This window comes from Cyprinodon tularosa, unplaced genomic scaffold, assembly GCF_016077235.1.
Source record: "Cyprinodon tularosa strain WSP-4 unplaced genomic scaffold, ASM1607723v1 ctg56, whole genome shotgun sequence".
In the NCBI taxonomy this organism is placed as follows: Eukaryota; Metazoa; Chordata; class Actinopteri; order Cyprinodontiformes; family Cyprinodontidae; genus Cyprinodon; species Cyprinodon tularosa.
The window spans coordinates 378,172-390,714 of NW_024039296.1; the positions used below are offsets into that span (position 1 = coordinate 378,172).

Genomic DNA, 12,543 nt, shown 5'->3' on the forward strand with positions numbered 1-12,543 from the left:
CCTTCCCTGAATATGGCTGCCTTTTAATTTGACCCATAGCCTGTCCAAATTTTTTTTCTATCTCAAACTGTAGGATGTTTTAGAGGGGAAACTTTAGCCGGGAGGGATGGGAAACTTGTTTGTCCTCTTCGTATAGTTAATACTTGCATGTAGTTCACAGCAGCCTGACAGGACTCAGTAAACATGACGACAAGTCACCAAAGGCAAATTCAGAGGTTCTTCCTGGTTCCTTGTGTTATTTTTAGGTTTTTAAGCCTGTTACACCCAGGAGTTTAGACAGGTGATGTAAATTTAGTTAGTAGGTGTGGCACAGAATGACACAAAATGGTTGTTGTTTTTGTTGTTTAACACTTGTGCTGCCGGGAGCAGAGCTTTGTTTGTGTAAAACATAATTAGGACACAATATAAAGACTTGATTGTAGTTTCCTGGATTTTTGTCTGATTCACAACTCAAAAACACACCCTGCTAATCAAAGATCACAAAATAAGATTATTGAGAGAGCAGCACCAGGACACTGATGAAGACTCTTTCTAAAGGGAATTTACTAAAGCATTTATTTATGTGTTTAGAGCCTGCATGTATAGTTTTCAAAAAAAAATCTAAAAATGTGTATAACCTAAAATGTAAAGATTAAAACAAATCCAGAATTGCTCATTGCTCACACCAATACATTTCTTCAAATATTTGATCTAGTTTGTTTTATGCATATATTGATATATTTGATATATTTAGAATAACTTGATGAGCTTCTCCTGCTCTCCCTCCTCAGTGAGAGGTTGTCTTTTTATTTAAATACTAATACTGCAGCTTTAAGTTTTGGCTGGTGCTGCTATTGACCTGATACGATATCTGCATGAATCATATATAATCTAATCACTTTGTATGGGATGTTAGAAAAGGTTTAATCAAGTGATATAAGCAAACAACAATACATATCAACATAACTGACCCCTTTATATAATATTTCTTATATTATGTGTAAATGCTGGTGACAGTGATTTTTGTTTTTGTTTTTTAAGCATATGCACTGATCGATCGATGGCACTTTTTTAAATTTCGTTGTTCTTGTGACAATGACAATAAAGATAAATTGAATTGAATTTATCATTAACCAATTGGTTATGTAAGCCTGAAACATAAATGTAAGAATATTCTACAGTTGAATAGAATAAAAAATATAAATTAGAAGATGGGAGATGTATGCGTGAGATGTTTTGCACTTATCTGCAGCTTTTCCCACTTTAACCAGAAGCACAACCACACTGCACATAGCTACGACTCATGCAGCATAGCGTCTGCTGTTGTATTGCTCTATGTGAAGGATAGAAATACTCGAGTAGTGTGCTTTTGTTAGAGATTGTAAATGCAAGCCAAGAAAATATTATTTTTTGGCTGATATCGACCAATTTCCAAAATCAAAATCGAGTCAGAAGATCCCTAGTTGTTTTTTCCTTGCAGGACATATCCTGCAGCTCATATAGTTAAATTGACCTCCACCAGCAGATAATTGGGCTGCTGTGCATTTTTCAAGACAAAAAAATCAACATTGAGGAGAGCCCGACAGAAAGACCTGAAGGAGTTAAAACGATCAGCAGCTGCAGAGATGTGATGTCAGATGTGTTGTGAATTCAGCTTGAGTTTCATTTCTCGGCTGCCAGCTTAATGTAGAGTGTGTTGGGTTCCTCTCTGTGTGAGGCAGATGTCACACTGTGGCACCCCGCGGAGCCATGCTTCCTCCTTTCTCTCACTTTCAGTCCCATGGTGGCTCAGTCTTTCTCTCTCTTTCAGCTGTAGTCTGCGGCCTCACCACACCATCCCATTCCTTCACTGCTTGTTTCCTCTCCCTGTCCAGTGTTGCCCCATGGTCAATTTGTTGTTATCCATTCCCCACCCCCTCAGTAAAGAGGATAAGGCTTGTGATTAATGCTAAAGCTGGATAAGGCTGGAACTAGCTGGGTGAGAAGGGCGGGACTGACAGACCCAGACTCCTTTGTTATAGGCTAAGCATGACATCATCTCTTTGTTCGTCCAGTGGCAGGCCACAGGTTGGGCACGTGCAGGCTCGCCATGTGGCGTCAGAGCCAGCTAACCCCTCGCACACAAATGCACACAATCCTCGCTTACCCTCACATGTCTCTGAGCATCCCCAGGAGCCGCCTCAGCCAACCAAGACACCATTGTGGCTCTTTGTTTCGGAAGTGAATGCAGGAAGCGGGAGAGAGCCATTGAGGGTATTCAGAGATGGGCTGCAGCCTCCCACTCCTGCCTGGCCGCCTCTCGCCTTACATCCCATTGAGAACTAATAGGCTGCCTCCCCAAGGCGCTGCGCTCATACTCTTTTACTGAAGCTCTTGATTTTTAGCTTAAACCGAATAAACACGTTTGACCAGTGTAGCACCTGTTAAAACTATGTGCTGTTTTTGCCCATCACATCATATCTCCACATCCCCTCCTACTGTAGATTAATGCCTCGGTGAATGTAGGTCAGAGACAGCTGGAGACTATAGGTAACATTGTTGAGGACCAGAGTTGGGGATGCCATAGGCTTTGTAGGGTGGATCTCCCTCTGGTTTGCTCCAACAGGCTGGAAGCCAGGCAACTGGTTTCTTGGCTTAAGCCTGGATAATCTCCAATGCTGTGATGGGGCAGCCAGCTAGGCGATTTGACAAATGGACCAGAGGTTTTCCACTACTGCTGCAGCTCTGATGTGTGGAAGTCGAGCCTTCCTTTCTAATTGATTCGTTTCTTTTTTCCATGGTGGAATTATGAAGTTTCTTGAGGACGGGCAAATAAAAATGTTCCTATTCATTTGACATTTTGTCTATAAACGTTATGGTTTAGCCTACTGATAAAGTATTTTCAAATGTGTAAAATAGACTGGTATGACAACACATTTGAATCATAAAAGAAATATTAGCACTTATTGAAATATTTTGCTTACATTGAATAATTCTTCTATTAAACCGGAATAATGCACAATTTTTATCTGGATTTATTGATAAAGAAACCATTTCTTATCTTACTGTTTAACTAACAGTAACTCTGGTTCTCTGATAAGTTCACTTATAGGTCAATGACATGGAAAATAAATAGTCTAAAAAATAAAGAGTCGAGCCGCTTCTCAGCCATATCAACAATAATCCGTAATGCACTAAAAGGCATCTATCTAACATCTATAAATATGAATATCAGTGTGTTGTGGTCTGCGTTCTCAAAAATCAATATATGTTTGAGCTCATTTTTGGAAAATTGGCCTATGAAAGTGTAACTGTAGGTCCGTGAGCCACCACCCAAGTGTCCCAATCAGCCGTCATCGCCGTCCCCGCCTGACGTCTGCCCGGTAGGACAGGCGGGAAGAAGCGCGGTAAGACAGGTGGAGGGAAGCATACCGTCACAGGCTGGCTCACCTTCTGATATTAATATTTTCCTGACTACAGAACTGTTATGGGAGGCAAGTGTGGAGATGTACGTGGGGGTAGTTGCTGAATAATCTATAAGACAGATACATTTGGTCTATTCCTTTGGGTCTTCTTGCTATTTTAATGTGTTCAATGTTTCCATCCATCCAACCGTCCGTCCGTCCATTCGTCAATCTATCCATCCGTCCATCTATTCTCTTTCAATTATTTGATATAAAGAACACAAGGGAAGCCCAGAAATCCTAACCTGGCAGTAGCCAGATTGATATGTGTAGAGTTCAGTTCTACGTTATCGATCTGGAATGGCTGCCGTTCAGTGTGTCCATGAAAAGGAGGGACATTTAGGACAATACTTCAAGCTTATTGGGTGATGCACCAGCCAGTAACCGCCTTCCATAATACTCCTTCAGCCAATCATAGCTGCGAATTGTGACATTTCTCATCAAAAAATGCACAAAGTGCTTCTCTTTGCTTCTTTTTTTGAAGAGACATTTTCTCTATTCAAGCTAAAACAGAGTCAATTGCGGTATCAACAGGTGAGTCCTTCAGCGTCGCCATGTTTTTTATGCCTCAGCATGGCCCTTCTGACTTTCTTCATTCCTACATGTCCCACCCCAAAAAACGCTACTGGTTTAGAGATGGACGTACCAGCGGGAGTCTTTGGAGAGGGATTTGTTGTGAGACTGAAAGCTCAGATCTCGTGACAATTCAGCTTGCAGTGTAAGGTTACAGAAATCCCTCTTCACAACAACTATCTGATTGAAATTCAGATTTATCTAAAGATATAATAAAAGTAGAAGGCCTATTAGTGTAATTGCGCTAGTCTTGCTGGGGTCTGCTGGGGTCTCTTGCCGACAGTATGTATCCCAAACAATACTCCCAAACAAAAGAGTTCCCTGAGGGAATCTACTGTTGATTCACTCTGTCTGCCTGTGATGGTGGAGTTGACTTTGACCTTAAGGTGGAGGCAATAGCCTGAAGTTGCCAGAGACCACATGACCTGCATAACCCAACAAAAATCCCTTAGGTTCTGAAACTAGACAACTGCTCCTACAGATTTGTCTTAACATCCTAACTTTGAGCCTTTGAGATGACTTAATGCCGATAATAAACATACCCTTCATGTTTAGGTTATTTAAGGATGGAAAAGCCACACAGTAGTAGTTTTGGCACTCTTCTACGCAATCCCTATGGGACCCCTTTGGGGTGACCTCTTTTGCAACTCCGCAAAAAATATCAAAACAATTTATTTTCTCACCATTTTATATTTTATTCTTTTCATTTTTTTTGCATTTACTTTAAACTTCCATTTTTAAATTAGCTGCAAAATGGTATAAAGGAACATGGAATTGGAGAGTGGATGGGAAGATGGATCAAAAGATTTGGCAACACAACCGTGAAGTCAGTATCAGAAGTACATTTGGGTCTGGTCATTTCCAGCATTAGAGTTGAATGTTTTTGGACTTCCTCTGCTAGCCCTGACTGAAATAAACAAAAGAGAAATGTATATTGTTGTAATACAATATTTCCTATACTGTGAAATGAAGTGTGTTGATTCTGATGTCATCTTATTTTCCAGACTGTGCATCAGGAATGTTGGGTCACTTTTAGGCTGTTTGAGCTGATATTGTGTACCAGGAAAGCGTTTTTTTCTCTTACTCACAAACATGCCCTCCTGCTCTGCTCTCACCCTTTCTCTAGTCACTACCACCACTGAAATGATGGGGAAATCGTGTTTCCCTTTCTTGTGCAAGCCCCAAACCTGATGTCATATTTCTACAATTCTTTTTATATTTTCTGTTTCCCCATCATCTATAGTTCATGGTTTTTGTCTGTACAGACTGTCTCTACTTCAGAGCTTTGACAGTAAGGCCATACCTTGACTCTAACCTTGCCTCAGACCTTGTTGTGTTTTATATTTCATAAAGCAGGGTCAATCTGGCTCATGCACAGATCTTTCATTTTCTTTCTGTTTTCCTTTTCATCATCTGCATCTGTAAAGAACAGTAGAAAAATATCTCTCCCCTGTGACCACTCCTTAATTTGTGCCCACTGATGCCAGCTTCCAGTTCCTTTTAGACGAAGCCTGGATCCTGCAGGAACCTTGCATCCTGTGTGTAACTTTCATCCCTTTCTGTACTTCTCTCTCTTCACATCCAGCATTCCTTATGGTCCCTTTCCTGCCATTGCTTCCTTTTCTTTGTTGTTGTTTTCCTCCGTCTTGCTTTGGCATTCCTTGTTTACAGTCTCTGCAGAGGGCCTGCGTCAGTTCAGCGCAGGCTGAGCCAGCATTGTGATTCGCAGGGATGCTGTAGCACTGCAGTGGAAAGGATGTGAAACTTTACTGCAGTCCTACAGTCAAGCCCTTTCTCAGGTCGTTGGCCTCTTAGCGCTGCACCAAAATCTATCTTTATGTCACATTTAGCAGGATGTGTAACTTTCCAATGTCATTTAAAAAAAGACTGAGCACATGCATCACTGTTGGCCATCCGCAGGGTCAGACAATCACTCTAAATAGAAGCTACATAAAATGAGCTGACAGGTGTGGCATTTATTTTCTTGAACATTTATGCATTTTTGGAAAAGGTTGGATGAATTTTTTGTGATTTCAGTTTTATTTTCCTAAAATCGGAAATCTACCATATACTGGAGAAGACGCTTAAGGTTACGTGTTCTTTATGTTTCCATTCACCTTTTTTGCTAATAGAAAACTACAGTTAAAAAAAAAATCAGTATATATTTTTTATTTCATCTTTATTTTGACCAGTGTTCCCATTAAGATCCCAGATCTCAACATCACATTTATTACACCCTATTTTACTATTTTGTTCTTTATTTGCCTACTGCAATGCTGTCACACAAGTTGCTATTCTATTTTATATTATACCTTTTTATAATACAAAGGCACAATATTATTATTTTTATAGATATTACTATATATTACATTCCTTTCTGTTTTCTAAACTCTGCAGATTAATATGTGTCTATATGTGTGTTTTAATTTGCCCTGGGCATGCATGTCCACTTAAAGGCTATTAATCCTTGAGATAAGATTCCTAAAATAGATCTGATCGCATTAGGACTATTTGCCAAATTAATCTTAGCTTAGTTAAAGTGAATAGAGGACAAAACAAAGAAAAGCACACAAAGATGAACCTGTTTATAGAAAAAGGCCTAATTGCACTAGGGAAGGCATTTTGGGAATAAGATTGATACAATATTTGCCGATATCATAAAATCTGTCACTGTTGATCAAATTCAATTAGCAGATCTGCAATTAGTATGAGCTGATCTTGTTATAACAATCTAAAACAATTATTAACATCTATATCAAGATAAAAAGAGATAAACTGTAGATCACATGTTCACATTCTGACACTGGGTGGATGTAGCTTATCCCAAAGATGAAAATGTGAATCGATATTTCTCCGTATTGCTGTAATTGAATTATTAAACATTTTATCAGTATATCAGTCACATATTGATTATTGTATTTACTTAGGATTGTATTTACACCTCTATTTATAGATAAATAGCCATTAATGTTTCTTTTTCATGAAGTGCTCATTTATTTTACTGCTGAAATATAAAACATACAATTCAAATAGTTCTTCTACAGTATGATTTATTTTAATATAAAATATTTTTTTTAAGGTAAATGCCTATTATGGCTGCTTCCTCAATCACGTCTCTGATCTGAGTTAAAGTCATTTAATGGAGAAATCTTCAGTTAAGGAGAAAATATGCAACTTAAGAAAAGCAAAGTTTATATTCCTCATGTCAGGGGAGCATTAGAGTCCTGGACTAGATTTTTTTATCTGTTTAGAGAATAAGGTCTAGTTAAACTGTACAGGTCGACCTTGTTCGGTCTGAATCGGCTACCTGGCTGTTTACATGACGTCTCTGCAATGAAGGCTTTATAAGCATGGATGTATTCCTGCACACTCAGGAGCGCAACATTTTAATCTTTTAAAGCTACAATAAATTTGCAGTTGTGGTGAAAACATGGTGGGCATGAATTACTGAAGTCTTGCACACTTTAGGAAATCCCCCTTCATCCTTTCTTTCCTCCCTACATGCTTCAGTTTTCTCACCCCTTGTGTTTTCCTATAGTCCTTTTCCACTTTTGTCTTAAATTTGCCTCATCTCCATCATCACTTCTCCTGCATCCATGCACGCCCTCCATCCCTTCAGCTTGCTGTGTTCCCTCCTCCTTCCTGTCCAGCGGTGGTTCAATGATGCAGTGATTCATAGCTGCAGTAGGCGCTGCCTTACTGTCATGTGACTAGAGCCTGCCTGACAACATGGATTTGGGGGGGGGGGGGGGGGGGGGCGTGCAGTCAGATGCACGTGCTCATCAGCACCCACACCCCCCCCCCCCCCTCCGTGCTGCCTTCCAAACCTTCCGAATGCATAGAAACGCCTCAGAGTACGCTCGTTTCCTCTCATCTTTAAAAAAATTCTACATCAGCTGCAGAGGCGCTCTGCTTCCCAACCCGCCGTCATGCAGCCATATTGTTACGTCTGATATAAAAACCTCATATCTCAGCAGTTTAAAGATGATCCTTTCCACCCGCTTTATGCATTATTTATTACCCTGCTTTTATCTCCCTCTCTCCTCAAGCCAGTGTTTATTGTTATTACATCACCGACTCATGCTTTGTGAGTTCATTCACTTGTGCCATGTGAGAGTCAAAAGCTCCCCTCATTTACATTGCCTTCAATTCATGCCTTTCAAAATTGCATCTCCTACTTTAACAAAGAATAGTCAATACATTTAATATTAAAAAAGTTTTGAAAAATAAGAGTCTTAGCAGTGCTGTGTTCATGTGTCGATATGTTATAAAGCCATTATTTACTGGGAGTAAAGCTCCAGGTGTCTAATTTTTCTTTCTTTTTTTTATAACTAACCCCATTTAGACCTGACAAGAAGCATCTCTGAACAGTAATTATTCTGGACTTTGAAAAACATTGGTGTCCTGTAAACATTTCCATTTGATCTCTGGCTGTGCGCTCAGGGTTTCTGTTCTACTGGAAGATCAACCTCTCACTAAGGCTCAAGTAATTTTTAGTCTCTAATTCATTTTTCCCCCAGCTTTCCTTTGTTTTCACAGTTCCATCCAACTTCTGATCAACCCTGACAAGCTGCTCTGTCCCTCCTGGAAATAATGTGTCCTCAAAGCATGGTGCCATTTCTTTCCCATTGAAGATGGCATTTCTAAAGTGATGCGCTGTGTCAGTTTTCTGATACACATAGTTTTGCACACGAGCTGCCTCTAAGCAGGAACACTTAGTTTACGTGCTTGCTGTGTTGGCTTATAAATCTAGATCTTGGGACGAGACTTCTAGTGTCTTTCTTTCTACGGTGATTATCGTATCAACACTTCTGGAGCACACACTGCACTGACCACATTATGATTTGTTTTCATCCATTTCACAATCATATGCTTATTTGTGTTAGTTTATCTCAGATGGTGGATAGCAAATATATTTATAACCCTTGAACTTTTCCGCATTTTATCACATTATGATCACAAACATTGATATATTTTATCAGAGTTTTAGTTTTATGTGAAAGTCTAAGTAGTATACAGTTGTGAAGTTCTTTCAAATACAAAAATGAAAAGGGGCATTCAGCCACCTTTTGTCGCTTCTTTGTTGAACCAACTTTAAGGATATACCTCTAGATGCTCAGAAAATCTAATGAATTATTTTTTTTTGCATATTCTTTGCAAAACATCTTAATCTCAATTAGATTAGATGAAGCCTTTTTGAACATTAGCACAGGTTCTCGATTTGGTTTAGGTCAGTACTATGACTTGGCCATTCTAATACAGTTACATGTTTTGTTTAGAGCTCATTCCAGTTCAGCACTAGCTTTATATTTAGGGTTGTCGTCCTGCTGGAACGTGAACCTAATCTTAAGTCTTTTGTAGACTCATCTCCAAAATTGTCCTGTATTTGAATCCGACCATTTTCCCTGTCGCTGCTGGAGAGAAATACACCCCGAGCATGATGCTGCCACCACTATATCTGAAAGTGGGAATGATGTGTTTAGAAAAAATTGCAGTAGTAGGTCTCTACCACACATAACGTTTTACATTTTGGCCAAAATGTTTAATTTTGGTCCTGTCTGATCAAAGCATCTTCTTGCTCATGTTTGCTGTGTCAATGGTTTCTGACAAACTGCAAACAGGATTTCTGATGACTTGTTTTTAACAATGTTTTTCTTCTTTCCAGTCTTCAATAAATGTCACATTTTTAACTGTCATCCTGTGGATAGATTCCCCCACCTGAGCGCTGGATCTGTGAAGTTTGTCCAGTGCCACCATGGGCCTCTTAGCTGGATGTTTGATCAATGCTCTCCTTGTTTAGCCTATAAGTGTAGGTGGACAGCCTTGGTAGGGTCACAGTTGTGCCATTCTTTTTCTATGTCCGAATGATGGATTGAACAGAGCTGTGTGAGATGCTCAAAGCTTGGGAAATCATTTCATGTCAGAGCCTAAATCTGCCTTAAACTTCTCCACAACTTTATCCCTGACCTGTCCAATGTGTTTCTTGGACTTCGTCATGCTAATTGCTCCCCAGCATTCTCCTCGCCAACCTCAAGCTGTCACAGATCAGCTGATCATCAGATCATCAGATTAGCAATCATCAACTTCTGAGGGAAACTGGTTGCAGTTTTATTTCAGTTTATTATTTGTAAAAAAAAAATAATAATAAAAATATTAATTATAATTTAATTTTCTTTCTACCTTAAAATTCTATACTATTTTATGGTGGTCTTTTACAAATAAAATATATATGTGACCCAATGTGGAAAACTACAAAAGGTGTGAGTTGCAGGCCATTGCAACTGTAATAAACATGATTAAAGTGTGTTGTTTTAGCATGACAAAATGATATTTTTAATTGCCTTTAATCATCTGTTATCATCAGGGGGTATTCCTTTCATGGTTCAGAGGAATGACATAAGATAAGTTCCATCTACCTATGAGTTCCTCAGAAGTTCAGAGTTGCTGTCATATTTGCAGGCTCTAACTTCCTCGTTTGACATTGTCATATTTTCCACTCCATTAATAAGTAATCAACCTCTCTGTGTTGTTAATTCTCCCTGCAGGTGGAGCTGGGCAGAAAGCAGGAAGTGGTGGTTTACGACCAAAGTTCCAAAGAGGCAGGGCACCTGTCCAAAGACGGTTTTGTGCACATCCTCATGGGAAAGTTGGAGGGTACCTTCCATAAAGTCTCCCTGCTCACCGGTAAACATGACCATCTGAGTTATCACTGCTTGTGAATGTTGTGTGCTAAGCCAGTGGCATGATGGGGAAGTGAGTGAAAGAAACAAAGTGTTTAATATTTAGAGAAATGTCTTTTTTTGCCGCACACATCTCATGAACAGGTGCAGTATTGCTGTTGCTCGGTTTAGCCAGCAGATGTCACTGACTGACACAGCAGAGTTTTTCCTTTTTTTTATATCAGTAGTTCCTAATTTCTTATAGCTGCATCAGAAGGATGAGATACAACAGTATGACGTGATGCAAAGCCTGTCTGATGGTCTTTGATGTTTAAGCTTCTCTGGAGGCGTCTACTTATGAAGCATTAATGCAGGAATGTGAACGATGATTTCCAATCCTTTGGTCTGACTAATTTCAGTTCCTTTATTGTCATAGTATCCACTAATTTACTACTGGACTACTGGACCTGCATTAATTATTCCTAATATGCTTTCTTATTTAACTTGATCTTTTTTGTGTTGGCTGCAGACATTGAAGAAGCAGCTAACAGCCAAATTCAGAATCAGAGGCTTATGAATTTGTTCCAAATGTGTCAATGCAGAAAGGAGAGTCTAATCTGCTTCTGCCAAGAGGATTTAAAAGAGACGGGCAGAAGCATACTGCTTTTGGTAAATACTGTATATGCTCTCATTTCCACATCTTCATTCTTTTCATCTTCTCAGTTTGCTCCTTCTGCTGGGAGATTAGGGCTTTTTCATGAGTCATTCATAATTGCTAAGGATTGCCTCAAAGAACCTCAGGCTCCCAAATTATTCACTGTCACAGAGATGCACAGAGTGCCTGCTCTGTGTGTGAAAAGAAGGTGGGTTGTACACCCCTGTATGATGGTTTTGTCGCATATTACTTCAAGTTCTGTCAGAATTTCCCTCATCCTCCTCATTATCTCCACTGCTTGCTTATTTTATCGTCAGGAAGGGGAGAAAAAAAAAGAGTCACACCTTTTCCATTTCTGCCACTGCTTCTCTGCTGTTTCCACGACAACAAAGGCAGAAATAGTCCCCAGAAAGAAAGCCAGCCAATGGCGTGGGCTCCTGTTTGGGTGCTTGTGTTATTGGGGTCAGTGGAGATAGCAGCCAGAGTCTGCGTCTAGGTTTGCATGCAAGTGCATTGAGGGAGAAAACGGTCCGATTGTTGCATGCAGACGTGCTTTGTAACGTCACATGAGAAAAGTGCTGCAGTAACAGCTATGTGTCAGGATACTGTAGGGTTTTTTTTTTTTTTTTGTGAAGGGATGAGGGTGCAAAAAACTAGGACAATGTAATGGAATTCCTTAGAAAACTTATGATTAAGACTTTTTATTGCCTGGCTATTTAAACCAAAACTTTTACATATTTTGACTTTTTAATATTATTAAAAAAAAAAAACCTTAATCTATTTTAATTTTCAGTTGACTGACTTGTGTAAAGCGGTCTATATTATCATCTAGTTGCTTATGCTTGTATAAGGATATTAACACCTTTAACATGCCTCATTTGTGCAGTGAGCAGTCCAGCTATGTTGAACACCTACTTCTCTTTAATGTCTTTACTTTACTTTTGCTTGCCTTATCTGTAGCAGAGCACGATATCAATAACTGACAACAACCAGAAAGTCTGACACTAGTTAGAAGCAATGAAATCATACATACTGAAAAAAACAGATTCGGGGCCTCTATTGGATATGTTAAAGCATTTTTAGTTTAATGTTATGATTTCATGTACTGCTGCAACTAACTAACATTTTGCAAAGAAAGCCAAAAATTTTACAAAGATTTTACAAAAATTAACCAGGTGAAACTTGAGGAGTTCTGATACGGCATACTGACATAATTTTTTTTTAATCTTAGATG

At 39.3% G+C, this 12,543-nt stretch overlaps 1 protein-coding gene across 5 annotated transcripts in view; it reads left to right on the forward strand.

The window, feature by feature from the left end:
• dusp8a (dual specificity phosphatase 8a) overlaps nt 1–12,543 on the forward strand; it is a 52,748-nt gene that overhangs the window by 12,418 nt on the left and 27,787 nt on the right. For all 5 annotated transcript variants that reach the window (XM_038305507.1, XM_038305505.1, XM_038305504.1 and 2 more), the window contains one exon: nt 10,541–10,679. In XM_038305507.1, coding sequence (XP_038161435.1) covers nt 10,541–10,679 — 139 coding nt within the window. The remainder of the gene's footprint in view (nt 1–10,540; nt 10,680–12,543) is intronic.